Source organism: Poecilia mexicana, unplaced genomic scaffold (assembly GCF_051168715.1).
Source record: "Poecilia mexicana isolate PSO_F unplaced genomic scaffold, ASM5116871v1 scaffold_15, whole genome shotgun sequence".
In the NCBI taxonomy this organism is placed as follows: domain Eukaryota; kingdom Metazoa; phylum Chordata; class Actinopteri; order Cyprinodontiformes; family Poeciliidae; genus Poecilia; species Poecilia mexicana.
The window spans coordinates 20,805,476-20,823,611 of record NW_028263384.1 but is presented as its reverse complement, the minus strand read 5'-3'; the positions used below and the strand labels follow the sequence as shown (position 1 = coordinate 20,823,611).

Sequence of the window (18,136 nt, the reverse complement as noted above, 5' to 3'; positions counted from 1 at the left end):
AAAAAACAAGGTTGCCATCTCAAAGTGGCCACCAGGTGGAGCAGCTGAGCGCAGAGTTTTATTGGCTTTAATATCTGTCGGGGTGATAGTGTATCAGTAATAAAGGAGCTGAAGTTGAAAATTTCAACTTGAAATTAAATAAAAACTAAAGCTTTTGAGGGACAAAATGATGGAGTCTGTGTAGCTTCATTGTTTTTAGTTCCTACTGTGCTCAGCGGTTCCTCAGTCCCGCCTTCATGGGCCACATCTGCGGTGACGTCCCAAACTCTGAACTTTTCTCTCCAGCTATGCAGCCCTTCAGTCAACAGCTCCACTCAGACAGCGTTGAACCCCCTGCTCTGGGGGATGTTGTCCTTTCTCGGAGCTGAACCAACGCAGTCTGCGTGTATTTGATAACTTTTCTCAGCCTGTTGCCGCTGCGCTGCCAAAATATTGTTGATGGAAAAGATGTTAAACTCTGGCTGGTTTGTTGTTCTGGTGATCACAGCCTGTCTTCTGCGGAGCTCTCTCAGCGGTAAGATGTTTGTTTTTCTTTGGTGGGAGAATACGTTTTCCTGAGCTACTTCATGGACCTTGAAGTAGCCATAGAGGTAATCTACTCTTGATTTAAAGCAAAAGGCAGGACTCGTCGCTGGATAATGCTGCTCAGGTGTGATTAAATTCAGATTTTAATGGGCATATAAAGCATTTAAGCTCTTCAGGAAGCCTTAATTGATTAGATTAGTCTGGGTTTGTAGGCTGCCTGGCACAGTTTATACAGGTTAGTGCAGTACAAAGTACATTGTCAGTTTCTGATAAGACATAAGCTGTAGTAAATGAGTAAATCAGACTGAAAAAACTTTAAATACTATGTAGAGATATTTACTTAGGAAAGCAGTGAAGCCCTTAAGGTTTTTACTTTTTGTCACATTACAACTACAAATTTGGGGAGTATATAATACACTACGTTTAAAATACTGGTGGGAATAAAAAAGAACAAGATTAAAATAAGAGAAGAAAATAGAAATATACATTTTATAGAATTAAATTAAGTGTTTTTCAACAACTATAAAAGTAAAAAAAAAACAAGTATGTTATATTAGTACAATAAGATTTTGTGATTAAATGTGCACCGCAGCAAAGTAGCATTTTTCTCCTGTCTACCGCAAATGTCGCGTGGTTCAGAGCATCCTAACATCTCGCCCTCTCTGTGCACAGTTCAACAGTCCAACGTCCGCAGACCAACCAGGAGCTCAGAGCCTGCTGTCATTCCACGCCACCTTTCTCCAGTTCACCTGAGCAAAGATCAGCTCAGGCGGCTGCAGTTCAAGCCCACCATCCACTCCATCGAGCTGTCAGAGGGCCACCAGGCTAAGTTCAACTGCTCCGTCGACATCCCCGATGTGAGGCTGGACCCCTCCATCGTCTGGAAGAAGGACGACAAGGACCTGTCAAATGACGAACACATGGCGATCAATGAGCTCCAGACCTCCGCAGACGGAGTCACAACTCTCACCTCCACCGTCATGTATGTTGCACTCTGAGATGAAAGATGAAAATAATGGATTACGAGACGGGTAGCGAGATTAATGTGTCGCTATGTTCTGCGTTACAGCATTAAAAAGGTACAGAGAGCGGATGCTGGCGAGTACCACTGCACAATGAGCGTCAACAATGAGACAAGGAGGTCTCAGTCCATCGCTCTAGCGGTGGAAGGTGGGTTATAATAAGATTGTAACAATGGATTCTTCTGTGCCAGCACAACTTTACTTCAAGTGTACAAATATATTAACACAAAGATATGTTTTATGATTTTATGTTTTTGCAGTGTGATCGATTTTTGCGCCTTTCCCCCCCCATCCTGCAGGTCTGCCAGGATTTGTACACGAGCCAGAGGACCTGAATGTGACCAGGAATGCAAATTTCACCCTGACCTGTGTGGCAAAGGGGCCTCCAGAACCGGTTTCTATCCGCTGGTTCAGTGATGGAAAACCTGTTGAGGGAAAAGAAGAGGAACAGTCTCCCAGCAGCTTAACTGTGGAAGGTAAACCCCATCAGCATGCAGTCCAGTCAGTCTGCTTTATGAGTTGTGTGATGATCAGCCTCTTCCTGTTCTAGCTGCTCTTCTTATATTCTCCCTAATAAAAGGTTTTAATATGACAGCAGAATATCTTGGCGACTCTGTGAATGTGTCAGAAAATACAGATTGTGATTTATCCCTTTCCTGACCTTTTTTTTTAAATTGGAACATTTAAATTCAGCATTTATTTAGAAGCTCTGATCCGCCCATATAAATTAAAGGAAAACGTGTTTTAACGAACCTCTATTTGTTGGCTTCCAACCAGTAAAATCCAAATGACTTTTTAAAAAGGATACCCTGGTTTCTATGACTGCGGCGCAATTAAACCAAAACAAGCTGTAAAACCCTCTAATGACGTTTAGCTGGTTTTGCTTTTAATTGTTCCCTTCCTGGAACACAGTGTAGAGACACCTCAGTCATCAGCACATTTAGATATTCAATGTTTCTGGACAGCGGCGTTAAGTCACGGTGTCCCTACGCTGTCCGTGGTTTCAGTTCTGCCTCGTGTCTGCTGCCTCAGCAGCTGCACCTTGCTTACGGCAGTCAGATTCCTCGCCATGTCTCTCTGCAACGTGGTTAACAGTGGTCATTCACGCGCGGTTGACGCTTTTTGTAACGCTGCTCAACCAGTGCGACGTTGGAGAAAGAGCTGATTGCTGGAATAGCACACTTCCTGAAAGCTTCCTGAGACCGTGCTTGACGCCAGTGCATGGTTAGCTTATGGAAGCAACATTGGAAACTTGCACAATAACGTGTAAATAAGATAAAAGTTTTCACTGGGAAGAGGGCATGGAAATTGCCTGAGCCTTGAGGGGAGTTTAATGTTTTGGCGTCTTGTTAATTAGGAAGCTTTCAGATGCAGCAGCTGGTAGATTTTGTTGGCTGCATGTGTTTTCCTGCTTTGTGTCATGAAACCAACTCAGTCAGCTTCTGGGTTTATCATGTTTTTAACAGACGTGTGTAGGGTTATTTCGACATATGCATATCTGAAAAGTGTAACAGGCATAGTTTTAAGCCTTTCTATACATTTGCATTCAGCCACCTTGAGTAAATACTTTGAAGAACCAGATGAAGCATTTTGGCGTCTCTACCACCCTTCCACATCTAGAAATGAAAAGTTTGACCATTCTTCTTCACTTGGTTGAATTGGATGGAGACCATCTATGAACAGAGATTTTCAGTTTTCTTTCCCATAGATTCTCAATCAAATTTCAAGCTGGACTTGGACTAGGCCGTTCTAACATGAATATGTGTTGATCTGAAAGCACTGAATATTAAAAGAACCTCTGATTGCCATGTATTCTTTCCATCAGCTCTGTCCAGCTTACTACTTGCATGCAGTGGGAAAAATGTTCCCACTGCATGATGCTGCCACTGTCATGTATCACAGAGTGCATGCTGCGTTCAATGTGATGTGGAATGTTGGTTTTTCACCACATTCCACATCAATTTCTGCATTAAAGCCAGGAATCTCGGTTTTGGTCTGATCTGACGGCAGATGTTTTTGTCCCTCACATGACCTGTGACTTTGCTTCAGCGATGGTTTTCTTTCTGCCACTGCTTGCTAGATTTGGGGGAAGCCACTTTAGCAAAGCAGTTTATGTGCGTCATCAGATCTAAGTCAGCTTTTTTTTTTCAATTTTGCATTCATTCTTGTTTTCTAGTTTTAAGAGTCTGATTGATTTGAGAGTTCATTTTTACCTTCAAAACGGAACAATTAATGTCTGATATTAAGCTGGAAATTAGACCTGATTTCTCAAGCCTTTCCCCAGGACACATTAATAAACCAGGTTTAAATGAATGACTAAGTAACAGCGAAACACTAGATTACATACAGAGGAGTCACTCAGATCAATTTGGTTGCAGCAGAGTTAGACTGAAGGCTTGAAGTACAGAGCAGTGGGTTGAAACAGCTGTTTCAGAGACACGGCCATAGACAAAGCACTGATAGCACATTTTAGTCTATGTTCCTGTAGAAGTTAAGTGAAATCTGTAACTTATGATAATTACAACGTAAAAAAAACAGAAGTTTCTGAAGTGTATGCTACAGAATCTATCGCTACATTTCAAAAGAAATGAAAAGACAAGCAGAAGTGGGACTAAGAGAGTTCAAAACAAAAGTAATAAAAACACATGTACCCTATCAAGGTTAGCTGAAATATCACAAAACTGCAGCAAATGAATTTAATAACAATTGAAGTGAGCAACAATACTAAGTGAATGTTGTTTTTTTTTGTGTCCCTCATTTTTCTTTGAGTCTGATTTAAAGTTGTGAATTCTTTGACACAGTCAAGGTCAGAAGAGTATCTGCTTGAAGAAAAACAGAGCTGAGAGAGCAAACCAAATGACCGCTTTGCCTGTGACTTCTGGGCCACTTTAGACAAGTTTCAGGGCAGCGTTATTGGATATTGTTGTGGCTAAACTGGCTTCCATAGTCTGCTGGTTTCTACATGAGATGTGATACAACCTTTGTTATGACATTAGTGCAGCTGGGGATAAAATGCATATGGATAATTTTTACTTCTGTGGTTCATGCTGTGCATATATTTTTGATTGCTTTCCGTATGTTGACTCCTCAGTCTCGGCTTTGCTCTTGTGCCTCATTAAAAAGCTGCGGTTATCTGCATTACTCTGATGTTGTGTCCTGCTCTCTTGTCAACACAAAGTAATGTCCTCGAGTGTTACACAAGAAGAGGAATACAGACATTTCTGGCATCATAATGTCTCAGTTTCCCAACATACATGCAGACTTTATGGACCCTTCTGAGAGTAAACATCATCAGAAGCATAAGATTTAATCTATACGCTGTAGCTCTGCGGTTTGCTACACGCGAAGCAGATCCACCATTGTTGCCAGAAGCTGAGGGGTTAAAGGTTTAGAGTTGTGCTTTGGTCCGGCATGTGCAAGGGGCCTGGCTGTTCGGGGGTTGGATCTGCGGACAAAGGCCCCTTTCACAGGACGGCCCACTGTCCGGTAAAGAGAGGCAGAAAACAGAGGCTGGCAGGCTGCAGGCAGAGCTCTGTGCAGGACCAAAAACTGGCAAACGAGCTTTGCTGCAAACTCAACCTCATTGTACATAATGAGTGGTCAAAGGCCTCTCATCAGAAACAAATTTGGTCTATTGATGTAATTAGAGTCCTGTCAATACAGTTGCGAAATACGATTTGCATGGTTTCATAAAGCTAGAATTGCAGTGCAGGCTCACTGTCATTCATAACGTCTGTTGTGTTAAATATGGAGGCTTAGGTCCATTTTAGCAGAGTTTCTCAGTTCCCACAGGTATTTGGAGAGTTTCTGGTGTCAAAACAGTGAAAACTGTTTTTCACTGTTTTGCTTGGCCGAAGTGACAAAATGGCTCACTGAAAACAGCCTATTATTGAACTCCAGCAAGACCGAGACCTTGATTGTTGCTCCTGACAGTGCTGTGCCTGGAATTAAGCAGCACCTCGGAAACTTGAGCTGCACAGTTAAAAGCAACCTGCGCAACCTGGGTGTTTTCATGGATGGAGCGATGTCTATGGAGCGGCACGTAAATCAGCTTGTTAGGAACTGCTTTTTTCAAATTCGGAACATTTCTAAACTTCGTAAGATGGTGACTTATGGTGAGCTTGAGATGATTGTTCATGCTTTTGTCTCATCGAGATTGGATTATTGTAACAGTCTGTTCACATGTCTTAACAAGAGGGAGTTTGCGCGTCTGCAGGTAGTACAAAACTCAGCTGCACGCCTGCTCACTTGCACTCACAGGAGGGATCATATTACACCCATCCTCAAAAGTTTGCACTGGCTGCCTGTATCTTACAGGATGCACTACAAAATCCTGGTACTGACTTTTAGAGCTCTTCATGGACAAGCGCCAGACTATATTAAGAACCTCATCCAGCCTTATGTTTCGACTAGGAGCCTCAGGTCGTCCAATCTGAACTTGCTGATGGTTCCTCGGACCCTTTTTAAAACTCGAGAAGACAGATCTTTTAAAGCTGTGGCGCCTCGCCTCTGGAATGAGCTACCTTGTACCATTCGATCTCTGGATTGTATAGACACTTTTAGGAAACAACTTAAGACCCACTTTTTTAAACTTGCTTTTTAGCGTAATACTGTGTTTTATTGTTTTGTATGTTGCTTTTAATTTCTTTATTTTTTACATTTTGTGCAGCACTTTGTGACCCTGGTCTGTGAAAAGCGCTATAGAAATAAAGTTTACTTACTTACTTACTTACTTACTTAACATCCTTGAATATAAGAGTGTGGCTGAGCCTCGTGACCAAAAGAAGATGATTTAGTGATTTTAGGATCTGGCTGTTCTAGTTTTATGAAATGATTTACAGAAAGTAATTTTTGTTTTCTTTTCCACGTTTGGGATTAATTAATTGGCAGAATTCATCTGTGTGGAAAAACACATATCTAAAAATAAGTTTTTACCCTTCAGATGTATGTGAAGCCTTTCTCACCTGGAGGCTTTACCACTGCAAGGAGTAAAGTCTGAACTACTTTGCAGCTTTAGCTATGTTAGAATTGAATATACCCGTTATTAGAGATTAAAATGCGACAGACAGAAATGAAAAACACTGGGAATGGACTCTGTTGTAAGCTGGCTGTGTAGTTTGTGACTGGATTCGCTCCCTGAATAGAAAATGGAAAAACAGCCGACATCCCAAGCTGCTCAGGGAGCTGAAGGAAACCCAAACCTGCAAATTAGAGGGTGCTGGATGCATGTTACACGTCGCGCTGTTTAGCTATTCTGGCTCACTCTGATCCTTGTCCCAGTTCCCTTGTGAGGAAAAACCCAGAGATGTATATGTTTTTGTGTGTGTGTGTATTATTGATTTCGTTTTGATTCTCTTCTAGAGCACAGTGAAAGCAGAAATGACAACACATGACCCTGATACATTTCCTTTTTCCAATAAATACGTGACTAAAATCATACCTTTTGTTTTCATTTGTATTAATCCCACGTGAGTCGATATTTTATAGAAACACCTTTGGCTGTAATTACAGTTGCAAGACTTGTTGTGTAGATTTACACGTCTAGGGACTGAAATGCTTCCTATTCTCAAGCTCAGCCAGACTGAATGCAGAGATTTAGGGTTGAACTTTGACTCACTCATTCCAAAATGCTGAGCATGTTTTTATCTAGCAGGTCTTCTTCAAGGAGTGTCCTGCGATTTACAAAGACACCGAACAGCTGTATTCCTATTAATTTTATTTAGTCATCTGAGTAAAAGCACTGCAAACTTTGTCAGTTGTGTAATATTTGAAACCTATGTATATATTTTTTTCTGCTTCACATTTAAGTGATACTTTATACTGATTGATCCACAGTTCAAGGCTGAAGAAAATCTCCAGATGTTCTTGCATTCAAAGCAATTCAATATCTGATACATTTACACCGATGCATCAATCTGTTTTACAAAAGGAAGGTTAGGTGCACAATTTCAGTCATTTTCCCGGTGTTTTCAGGCTGCTCTGGGATGAGCTTTGTGACAATGTTTCCGAGACGCAGATGCTCGAAAACACTGCACAAAAGGGACATTATTTCAGAGTCCTAATCTAGCCTAGCCTGGCTGGGCAGCTCTGAGGCTGTTGAAAGAGAACAATTGCGGATCCAGGAAAAAAAAAGAAAAAAGAGCCGCTTCAGAGTGGAAAGGTCTGACTGTTGTCTGCTTCCAAGAGAATTTGACTTGTTGGCCAAAATCTAGAGAGCAGAGACAATGTTTCCCGCTCGTTCTTACTCCAAGGATTTTCACACCATTGTCAGAAAATACTACCTGAATTCTGCAACTTTGTTGAATTTACTCCTCCATTTGCAGGTGTGGACAAGCCAACCCACTACAGCTGCGAGGCTCACAACGCAAAGGGAGTCTCTACGTCCAGAGAAGCGACTGTCAACATCAAAGGTAAAAGGCAGAGCTTTTTAGGGATGTTTTGGATGCTTCTTGTGTGGATTTTAATCACTTTTACTGCTGTTGCTTTAGTTCTTCCCAGTCCTGTGACTAATCTTAGGGTGACTGCTAAAGAGTCCAACAAGCTGATGCTGAGCTGGATCCCGGGACACGACGGCTTCTCTTCTATCACCAGTTGTCACGTCAGGGTAAGTCCCACATGTGGAGAAAATGCTGTTGCAGTTTCTGATTGCTCACCTGATCTCTGCTCCATCCAAGGTCAAAGAGATGAGTCAGAGGAAAGGGGAGGTGACCGTAACCAGGCTCGATAACGTCACAGTGCCGCCTTTCCCCTGTGAAGTCTCCGGGCTGAAGGCTATGACGTGGTACAACATGAGCGTTTCCTGTAGCAACGAGCTGGGAGCGTCTCCGCTCTCCATGTGGATCCAGAACAACACCACAGAGGGAGGTGTGTCATGAGTTCAGCTGGGGCTGGAACAATCAGATTAATCATGATGAATCAGTTTTTGAAATAATTGTCAACTAATGAAGTAATCAATTAATCATTGCCTAGAGCAGTGGTTCCCAAACTTTTTCTGGGCCCCCCTTATGGATTACAAATAGCTGTCTAGTTGAACAAGGTGTGTAAGTGGGGGTGGGACTTGTGGGGGGGGGGCGATTCTTAGAGATTCCCTGTCTCTAAGAACAGGGGGTGCGGGGGCAATCGACTTTTTTGGAGGCAAAATGAATGTATGTAGCTGAACATAGACAACAACATCATTAGCCTGCAGGCTACTTGTTAAGCTTAAGGTGATATTAGCTAGCTAGTCATCTTTTAGCTAACTTTACCTGCATCCAACAGCTTTACTCAACAGTCTGTTAGTTTGGGGGAAAAACTGTGAAAAGTTCTTTGCGTTTTGCTGGTTTGCTGCCGCTCTGCATCCCCAGAACCAGAACCAAACGAGAAGAAGCAGCATTCAGCTTCTGTGCACCACAAATTTGGATCAAACTTCCAGAAAACTGTAAAACAGCTGAAACATTGAGTGCCTTTAAATCTAGACTAAAACCCACCTGTTTAGAATTGCATTTGAACTTAATCAATTACAAATTTAGTGATGGTACTTGACTTAATGTAATATTTTGATTGTTGATTCTATGTTGCATGACTGTGTTTTTGTTTATGATGTAAAGCACTTTGAAATGCCTTGCTGCTGAAATGTGCTATGCAAATAAAATTTGAGTGATTGATTCATTGATCATTGTAGTTAAAGGAATGTTATGTTACTGCATTTTAGGCAGCAAAACTTATTTTCTTATTTCAAAAAGGATTTGAATTATTCGCTTATTTATATGCTTAATGTATTTCTGCAGACAATCAGCAGTACTAAGGTCCAATTTTTGAAATAGATTGTCAGAATAATCTATTACTAATATAATCATTTCAGGAACAATACAATCCAATATTTTGCTCGCAAGTTGACTCAAATCAAGGCTGAAATGGATTAAAAATGAGAGCAATTTAATTTGGATCTATCACATCTTCAAGGAAACTGATTATAATTTGACACCGTTCATGTATTTGCTCTCCATACCCTCAGAGTTATGTTTCTGCCTCATCTCATCGTTCCTCTTTGGGTTTTAGGGATTGCAACACTGTGTAATTAACCAGCTTCCCATTCCAAATGTGCTCAGCGTAAGCCTCCTGCTTATAACTGGAGTATTCAAAACTTAGACAGCTACTGCTTGTAGAATTACCACAAGTGAATTCAGAAAAATGTGGTATTCACTAAATCCGTTGTTGTCTTCATGGGTCACTCAGGAAATAGGAGGGGGCTGACAAAACAGAAAGTTCTTACTGGGTGGAGCTCCTTTCAATTTCCTTCCTAAAGTCACTGCAGGGAATATTGTAGTTGAAAGACTTAATAGGAGATTCCTGGAAGTCACCAAATACCAAACTGCATTCAAAACAATTTAGGCATTTTAGGATGTGGATCTTGTTTTGTTTTATTCTTAAGCTTCAGTCTTGTAAGAAGTCTAATAGTTTTGTTATGATGCTTTACTGGTGTCTTAACCACTTTATTTCTTTTTATTTGTCACGCCTTCAGTGCCATCAAGTTACCCCAGGAATGTGACCGTGCAGCTGAATGAGTCATGGCTGCTTATCAAGTGGAAACCTCCGCCAGAGGACAAAATAAATGGCATCCTGCGAGGCTATGAAGTTATTGTTAAGCACGGGACAGATGAAGATAGGGTGAGTAAAACAAATTTAGCTTTTTGCTTTCTTTATATTCCTTTTCCTATATATTTCCTGAGGACAGATCTAGGGATCCAAGATTGAATCCATCCTCAAAAGTTTGAACACAAAAGTATAAAGACAGTTTCAAAGAAGATGAGAGTCACTGAAGCTATTTTGTCTGGACAAAGTGCAGATGATTCCAAGTCTCTGGAGCAGATGTTGTTCCTCGTTTTGTACGATAGCAGCTGTTCTTTGTTGCCGCAGATGTGATCTCACAGCTGCAAATGGAAAGCAGAGCGCTGTAACTGAGGGCCTGTTGAAAGCACTCAGGAGGCAGCATATAATACACACTGAACTTGCTGTGGAGGCTGAAGTTTTGTCCCCTACAAAAAGCAGAGAAAGGTTGGTTAGGTCCGACTTTGTTCCCACATCAATTCATGTAGCTCATCTGTCCACTAAGCCAATAAGTGCATGGAAACTCGTAGGAACATCGAGTAATGAACAAGTTCACTGAAAGTTAATGCTTCAGAAAACCTGTTTTTTCTTTATTTTGTCAGGGTTGTTTGAAAAAAAAAAAAAAAGTACTTCCCTTCTGTTCCACTTGTTTTCCATTTGGGAATAATGGCTCCAACTTTGGTTTGCTAGAGTCCCAAAGCCTTAGTAATGGCTTTGAATAATTTTACTCACTAATAAATGTGAGTGAGTTTGACATTTTATCCTACTTCGTGTTGTCAGACAGGCTCTATTTAGATTCTATGTGTGTTTTAATCTCAGTTGTTTAATGATTTAGCAAAGGATTGTGGTTATTTTTTCACATACGGTCAGGATGGTTTGGATATTTTTTCCCCATTAAATGAAATTGTCATTTGAACACTCCTATTTGTATTAACTGTGATATTAAAAAAAATGTGAGAGCCTGAAACATTTAAGAAAAAAAAGGGAACAACTATTTTTTACATGACTTTACATTGTTTTAAGATGACTAAAAGTACAAACATGTAAAGGAGTGTGACATAGTGAAAACTTTGTCCTGACTTGTTTCACAAGTCAGGACAAACTTCCTCATTATTTGTCACCAAGAGTTCAACTTAGGGTATTTTTTCCCACTTCTCTCAATAATTACAAAAGCTAAGAAATGCCACAATTTATTATTCCAAGGCCAGCCTTAAGATTTGTTTTAGTTTCATTATTTGTTTAATTCATACAGCGAAAACAAATCAATCTGAGTCAGAATCTTAATAATCCTTCCTGTTAGCTAAAATTAAATCATCTATTATTCAACGTCTAACGCTTGTGCATAAGCAGTCATCATACTCGTGTGTAAAAGGTCACTGTAGTACAATACTGTTTCCCGTCTTTCCTCTATGGTTGGGAGCCAAAGGAAGTTGACAGCTTTTCAGTTTTCACGCTGGATATCAGTGATTTTCTCCACTGGATACTGAGTCATCTAAGTGAAAGACGTATGAATACAAGAGGTTGTGTACGTTTATGGGCTAATTATCCTGTACGACAGTCATTACTGCATCTTATTTAATCCTCAGTTATCTGTCTAGATGGGAACCATTGAGGTGGAGAAGTTTGGATAGGAGAGTTTCATAGGGGACATGAGGTTGAACCTGATATTTACATAAACTGCATTACCTCACATTTAGATATTAAGTAAACAAAACTTTTTCGAGGTTTAGGTGAATTGTCAAATGATTTCTACTTGCAAATTGTTAAAAATAATGAGTGACAGAGTTTTTTTTTGTTTTTTTTAAAAATCCCATCCAAGATAAAACAGCCTTTTTTGAATTGTAGGACTTCAGTCAAACGTCTATTAAGATCCATTAATACCCAGGCTGTAAATTCCTGGCTGATGTTTTTCTTCTACATGTTCACATGATGTCCTTTTAACATGATACCATCTGTTTTGTGAAATGCACCAGTCCCTCCTGCAGCAAAACATCCACACAGGATGTTCCCAACCTCAGTTTCTCCAAATGTAGCAACGGTCATAAAGACCAACCACTTCGTTTTTAGTTTCACCAGACCTCAAGAGCTTCCTCACAAGTTAAAGTCTGTGTCATTGAATGCATTTACATGTAATCTGGGTTTTTATGTTGCTTTTTGGCTAATGTTTTCTTCCTTGCCGAGTAGCGTTTCCGCTCATGTCAGTACAACACTGACTTTATTGCAGAAAATCTTTAGCAATCTTTAGCAAAGTTTTACTCCAAAACCCATTCATTGTTTAACTCCTGTTTATGTAAACGTGGAAATAAATAAGGTGATAAAAATGTCTCTCTGTCATTATCCTGACGTTTATCCTTTATAACTCATTTTGGTAATACTAACCTAAAGCAGGAAAAGTTTAGTCTGATTTAATGAGGAAGAAAGGTTATGACCTTTTATACAGTGCAAGTAAATACACTTGTTGTTTCAGATGAAACAACACCTCTTCTGACAGTTTGATGCTGCGAGAATGTTTATTTGCATGTTTTCCTCCATTAGATGTCGCAAACATGTCCTCCGTCAGCACTTTGGGAAAGCAAGCCGCCTCCAGATGGCACCATGCGGTGTTGTGAAATTTAGAGCTGTGTCCGTCACATGCTTCTTCACATTCAGCACAAGCTACTTCAGAGAATAAGTTTCCTTCCCTTTTTGAAAAAGAGGTTTACAATAACCCCCATGAACACTTCTCAGGACTTTCCAAAAAGGTTTCATACTGGAAGTGCTTCAAAACACCTCCACAAGTTAAAGTTTCTATAATGTATTATGTTTTTACTTTTAGTTTAGTTTAAATAGTACCATTAAAACCTGACTTTGTCTCTTTGTTCTGCTGACTTAGCCAATGTTTTGATTCCAGATATTTTTTACAGAGTGGTACAGGTCTTCGTTATAGCTGTCTCGTTTTATTTTAGGTGCCCACTGACAACACCTCTACTTTAGTACCTGTGAAAGAATTCAACGCGACCTACCGCGTGGCGGTCGCTGCGCGTACGCAGGCAGGGAGCGGCATGGTCAGCCCAGAAGTCCGGTTCGATGTGCCGCCGTCGGACAGTAAGCAGCTCTGCCGTTTTTATTTTCTCATCTTGTCAATGTCCAACAATTTTTTCGCTGATAGATTTGTGCTGTGTTGTGGTTAATGTAGAAGTTATGTAATAATCCCATTTTGCACGTTTTTGTACTTCCATTTGGGTCTCTACAAATTCTAAAAACACCGAAAGCACTTAAAATAACACCCTGGCAGTTTAATATTTTTTGGTGTCTGAAAATTGACTCATTTAAAAAAAAACATATTTGTAACATCACAAATCAGCAGGTACTGCCCATCCCATTGAAGCCCAGCCTATCCTGAGCTCCAGGACATTTAATCAGTTGGTTTTACTGCTGAAGTTGCTGTACAATGGCTGCTGGAATAAACATGTTATGTTGTTGATTTACCGGTCGAAACCACTTGCTGCATTCTTGTTGACTGTGCTTCAGGCCCTACTTCTGCCTTTCAAAGGTGTGCAGTTGTATAATTGTTCATCTGTTTGAAGCCATGCTCACACACAAGTGTAAACGTTTAGTTGGGGGACTTGGCCAGCAGCAACTTAATTGGATTTAAAGTGACAACAGGCCCTAAAACGGCTCATTCTGGAAGGAACTCAAAATAAGTTGTCCTAAAGTCTGATTTGGTTAGATTGTTTTGGATTAAATATTAAAATTAATCAACCAAATATCTCTTGTCAGAGCTTTCATCTTAATTTTCAATGTTATATTCTCATCTCAGCTTCAGGGGTGATCCCTACCTCCATCCCAGAAACAGGCCTCCCACACCTCGCCTCGGTCATAATGGGCCTGTTTTTTGCCATCTCTGTTCTGCTGATTATCATCTTGGTGACCTTGTATGTACGGAACAAGACGCCCAGATCTTGTTTTGGGTATGCTGAATCTCCTACCTTTGCTTACTCCTTTTGCTTATATTTAGAAGTTGCCACCTATACGTGTGACGTTTGAGTTCATTTTAGTTCATTTTTGAATAACATTTCTTTAAGAAGGAATATGGGAAAAATTGAATAGGTTAAGGCTTATCTTTTTAAACTGGATGTAGTTCCTGTTAGTCATCACAGTATGCTGATAATAATGGTGCAGCTGCGTGTTTTATATGGAAGCCATGACTCAGGGTTATGCTTCAGGAAAAGGACACGGGCAGCTGCACAGATAGAAAACAGACGATATCGCAAAGGGATAAACTGCCCAGATTGCTTCCTCACTACACTGACCATTAGATGTGAAGAATCCTGCCAAGTGTTTGTGTGTGTGTTTTTGTTTTTTTCAAAATCCAGTGACGTCAGTGGAAATATTATTCCTCTTCTGTCGCCCTCTGCAGGTGGGAGTATGGAAGTGCAGAAAAGTCACATCCGATCATACAGTACACAAACCAGATATCATTCAGCCGCAATGCAGTTACAGTCACTTGTATGTTCTTAAATATTGCATTTAAATCAATAAATTAATATATTTTTTTTATGTCTGCAAGTATTCAGACCAATAACAATGTAAAACACATTTTTTGCGCCTCTTTTGTTCAGTTGGGAATCTTGGCATAAGCGAAGAACTCCAGACCAAACTGCAGGACGTCATGATCCAAAGGAACTTGCTCTCAATAGGAAAAGTTCTTGGAGAAGGTGAGGGAAACGTTTCAGGGATGTGCAGGGCCACCAGAAAGTATTCACACCTCTTCAGTTGTTTCACGTTTAACGACGTCACTGTTTTTGTTTCCTTTTATAATATAACTACACAAAGTAACTTAAAAGGGGCAAAACCGAAACATGTTCTCTGACAGTTCTGTGAATTTATGAACATTAAAACAGTTAAACATGGAAGTAAGACAATCTTTGCTGACACATATAATAGAGCTCAGGTGCATCTAGTTTCCAGAGGATCTGCAGATAAAATAAGATAAGGTAAGATGTCTGTAATAGAAAAATGTGTAGCAAAACCTAAGGGGTGTGAATACTTCCTGGTGACCCTTTAATTAAAAATATTTAATATCACATTGCTTACATAGTACAGCCTTCATGAATGGGCTCTGTTGTTTTCCAGGTGAATTTGGCTCAGTTGTCGAGGGACGATTAAAAAGCTTAGATGGGACGTCTGTAAAAGTTGCTGTGAAGACAATGAAATGTAAACCTTATGATTATATAAAGACTTAAACATTTATTGTCTTTAAAAATGAGGATAGATAAATATTTAATTAACTCTTCTTTTCAAACAGTGGACAGCTTCTCTCACAGGGAAATTGAAGAGTTCCTGAATGAGGCGGCTTGCATGAAAGATTTCAACCACCCTAACGTCATTCGCCTTCTCGGTATGAGAACTGAATTATGTGGAATCTCACTGCTCTCTTTGCCTTTATCTGTTCTTATTTGGACATTTTCTGTGTCGACTTGTCCTTCTAAGGTGTGTCCTTGGAAGTTGGCTCTGAAAATTTTCCCAAACCGATGGTCATCCTCCCATTTATGAAATATGGAGATCTTCATAGCTTTCTGTTGCGCTCACGCCTGAAAGAGAGCCCCAGGGTAAGATTTCAGCCAACATTTAATACCTGCAAATTATGGTGAGGACTACATTTTAAATTTCTACACCGTTGTCTATCGTTTTATCTTTTTGTGCACAGTTCTTACCAACTCAGACTCTCCTGAGGTTCATGGTTGACATTGCTTTGGGTATGGAGTATCTCAGCGGTCGTAATTTTCTGCATCGAGATCTGGCGGCACGTAACTGCATGTAGGTTTCTTTCTGTGAAATTTACTTTCATAGAAAAATCTTCATGACTCAAGAGGTTTATTTGACTTAATTTTTTACTTGTCTCACAGGCTGCGTGATGACCTGTCGGTGTGTGTCGCTGACTTTGGGTTATCGAAGAAGATCTACAGCGGAGATTACTACAGGCAGGGCAGGATAGCCAAAATGCCTGTGAAGTGGATTGCAGTGGAAAGTCTGGCAGACAGAGTTTTTACTGTAAAGAGTGATGTTGTAAGTGTAATGTGGATCTTTTCCTGTAACAGTGCTCCCTCGAAATCACCAGATAGCAACTAAATGGAGAACTAACTCAATGTGGAAATGTGGTTTTGCTTCCAAGTTCCTTTTGAAGGAAAGGCTAAATAGTCAGTTGTCTTACGTCTTTATGTCAGGGTGAAAGAACTGCTGTCATGATTTTTTTATTTTAGCATTTCGTCAAATTTAAGAAAAGCCCCAAAGGGGAAAAAAAAAAACTAGAAGATTTAGACAAAAGAACAGCTGCTTTTGTCAATTGTAATCGGACCTAGCGCAAAGAAAGTAACCTGGGGGCCAATTTCTATAAAGCCTTGAGATGAATTCATCCCTCCAACTCAGGAGATGATATACAATATTTGAATGAGACAAGATGAGATCTTAGAGATATGTTTGGAAATCATAACACTCTAGTTTCACAGAGAACAAAATGTGTTTAGAAGACTTATCAACGTGGAACTAAGGTCTGCCAGTCCAATTATCAAGTGCCACTCCCTGCAACTGTGCTGCAACAGATCTGAATCAAAAAGCGTCAGCATGTTTTACAGTCTATGCATAGTGCTGTTTTTATGCTTGTCAGATCATAATGTGGCACCAGTTAGCAAAAATAATGTTTTGCTTTTTAAAATGTGTGCAGTGGGCATTTGGTGTTACCATGTGGGAAATTGCTACGCGAGGCATGACGCCGTACCCGGGAGTCCAGAACCACGAGATTTATGACTATCTTGTTGAAGGCCACAGACTGAAGCAGCCGCCTGACTGTTTGGACGAACTGTGAGTGTTTCAGTAGGATGCTCCACAAGTTTTCATTTATTTCATTTAAACGGAACAATAAATGTTATTGTGTTTTTCATTTACCTGCTCAACAACAAATTAAATGTGCAGGGCCTATTTGTGTGTTAGAATAGCTACGACTTCAGTTTTCCGGTCTATTTTAGATATCTTTACTGTCATAATTCCCACTGACTAACGATATTATTAAAGAATTTTTTAGAGGATCCAGGCCAGCAAACACATTTTATGTAAGAAAAGACAATATTAACATTTTATTTAGATTGTTTTCAGTTGTGCTTGTGGTTCACTAAAACAGGAATTTAATAGTGTGTCCCTTTTTTTCTCTTTTACTCCTATCTAGGTATGAGATAATGTACAGCTGCTGGAGAGCCGATCCGGTGGACAGGCCGCTGTTTCCTCAACTCCGGGAAATGTTGGAAAAGCTTGCAGAGAAACTTCCTGAGAGTTCTAGCAGGGAAGATATTATTTATATTAACACCAGCTTTCCTGAAGAGGACCCCGACTGGGAGGAAATGACCACAGCAGAGCTGGAGTTAAACCCCTCCCCTTCCTGCAGCCATGAGGCAGCAGAAAACACAGTAGTTACAGCAGACATTCATGGGCAGCAGAGGGATGATGATGACGATGATGGAAGTGGTCGTTACGTAGTGGTGGTCCCCGCTAACAACTCCCTGAGCTCTCCCACCGTGGACACGCCGCTTTTGTCGACGAATACTTTGAGTCGAGCAAATCGGGCAGCAGATGCGATGGAGCACAGTTCAGATGACACTTCATGCCTGTTAAAATGATTTGGAGCCTAAAATTCATCCGGCTGTAAAATAAAAAAACATCTCACCAAGGTTCACCAGCACTAACGGTTCTTCCTGTTTGCATCTCAAGCCCCTTCCTCGTTCTTTAAATGAGCAGTGTTAGCTTCACATGGTCAGGTTATTATATTTATGTCAACTCCAAACATGTTTCAGAACATATTCAGTAAGCTTCCCTGAGCTGTGAAACTCTTTGGAGTTTTGAGGAGTGTGTTTCAATGTAAATATGGTAATGTACAAAATGTCTATAAAACAATCCTACGTTGTAAAAATAAATGTTGTTGTTCATTTGAAACTAAATGATTTAGTTTATCAATGTGATGTTTAGCAGAGATG

The 18,136-nt window shown here is 40.2% G+C and overlaps 1 protein-coding gene across 1 annotated transcript; it reads left to right on the top strand.

Annotated features, from left to right (window-relative positions):
- The first annotated feature begins 239 nt into the window (after positions 1 to 239).
- Positions 240 to 18,076, top strand: mertka (c-mer proto-oncogene tyrosine kinase a). The gene is made up of 19 exons (XM_015010098.2): positions 240 to 514; positions 1,198 to 1,507; positions 1,595 to 1,695; positions 1,847 to 2,023; positions 7,871 to 7,957; positions 8,036 to 8,151; positions 8,222 to 8,411; positions 10,048 to 10,193; positions 13,079 to 13,217; positions 13,933 to 14,083; positions 14,533 to 14,621; positions 14,735 to 14,830; positions 15,249 to 15,329; positions 15,421 to 15,513; positions 15,606 to 15,724; positions 15,823 to 15,932; positions 16,022 to 16,181; positions 16,837 to 16,973; positions 17,335 to 18,076. Exons 1-19 carry the CDS (start codon positions 439 to 441, stop codon positions 17,780 to 17,782), a joined length of 2,826 nt encoding a protein of 941 aa, XP_014865584.2. The 5' UTR covers positions 240 to 438; the 3' UTR covers positions 17,783 to 18,076.
- Positions 18,077 to 18,136: the final 60 nt, after the last annotated feature.

Bases quoted from the DNA above. Each gene is read 5' to 3' on its own strand.
- mertka (XM_015010098.2), top strand. From the start codon at position 439: ATGGAAAAGATGTTAAACTCTGGCTGGTTTGTTGTTCTGGTGATCACA. The intron at 8,152-8,221 runs GTAAGTCCCACA...GCTCCATCCAAG, and splicing joins TCACCAGTTGTCACGTCAGG to GTCAAAGAGATGAGTCAGAG. The intron at 8,412-10,047 runs GTGTGTCATGAG...TCACGCCTTCAG, and splicing joins GAACAACACCACAGAGGGAG to TGCCATCAAGTTACCCCAGG.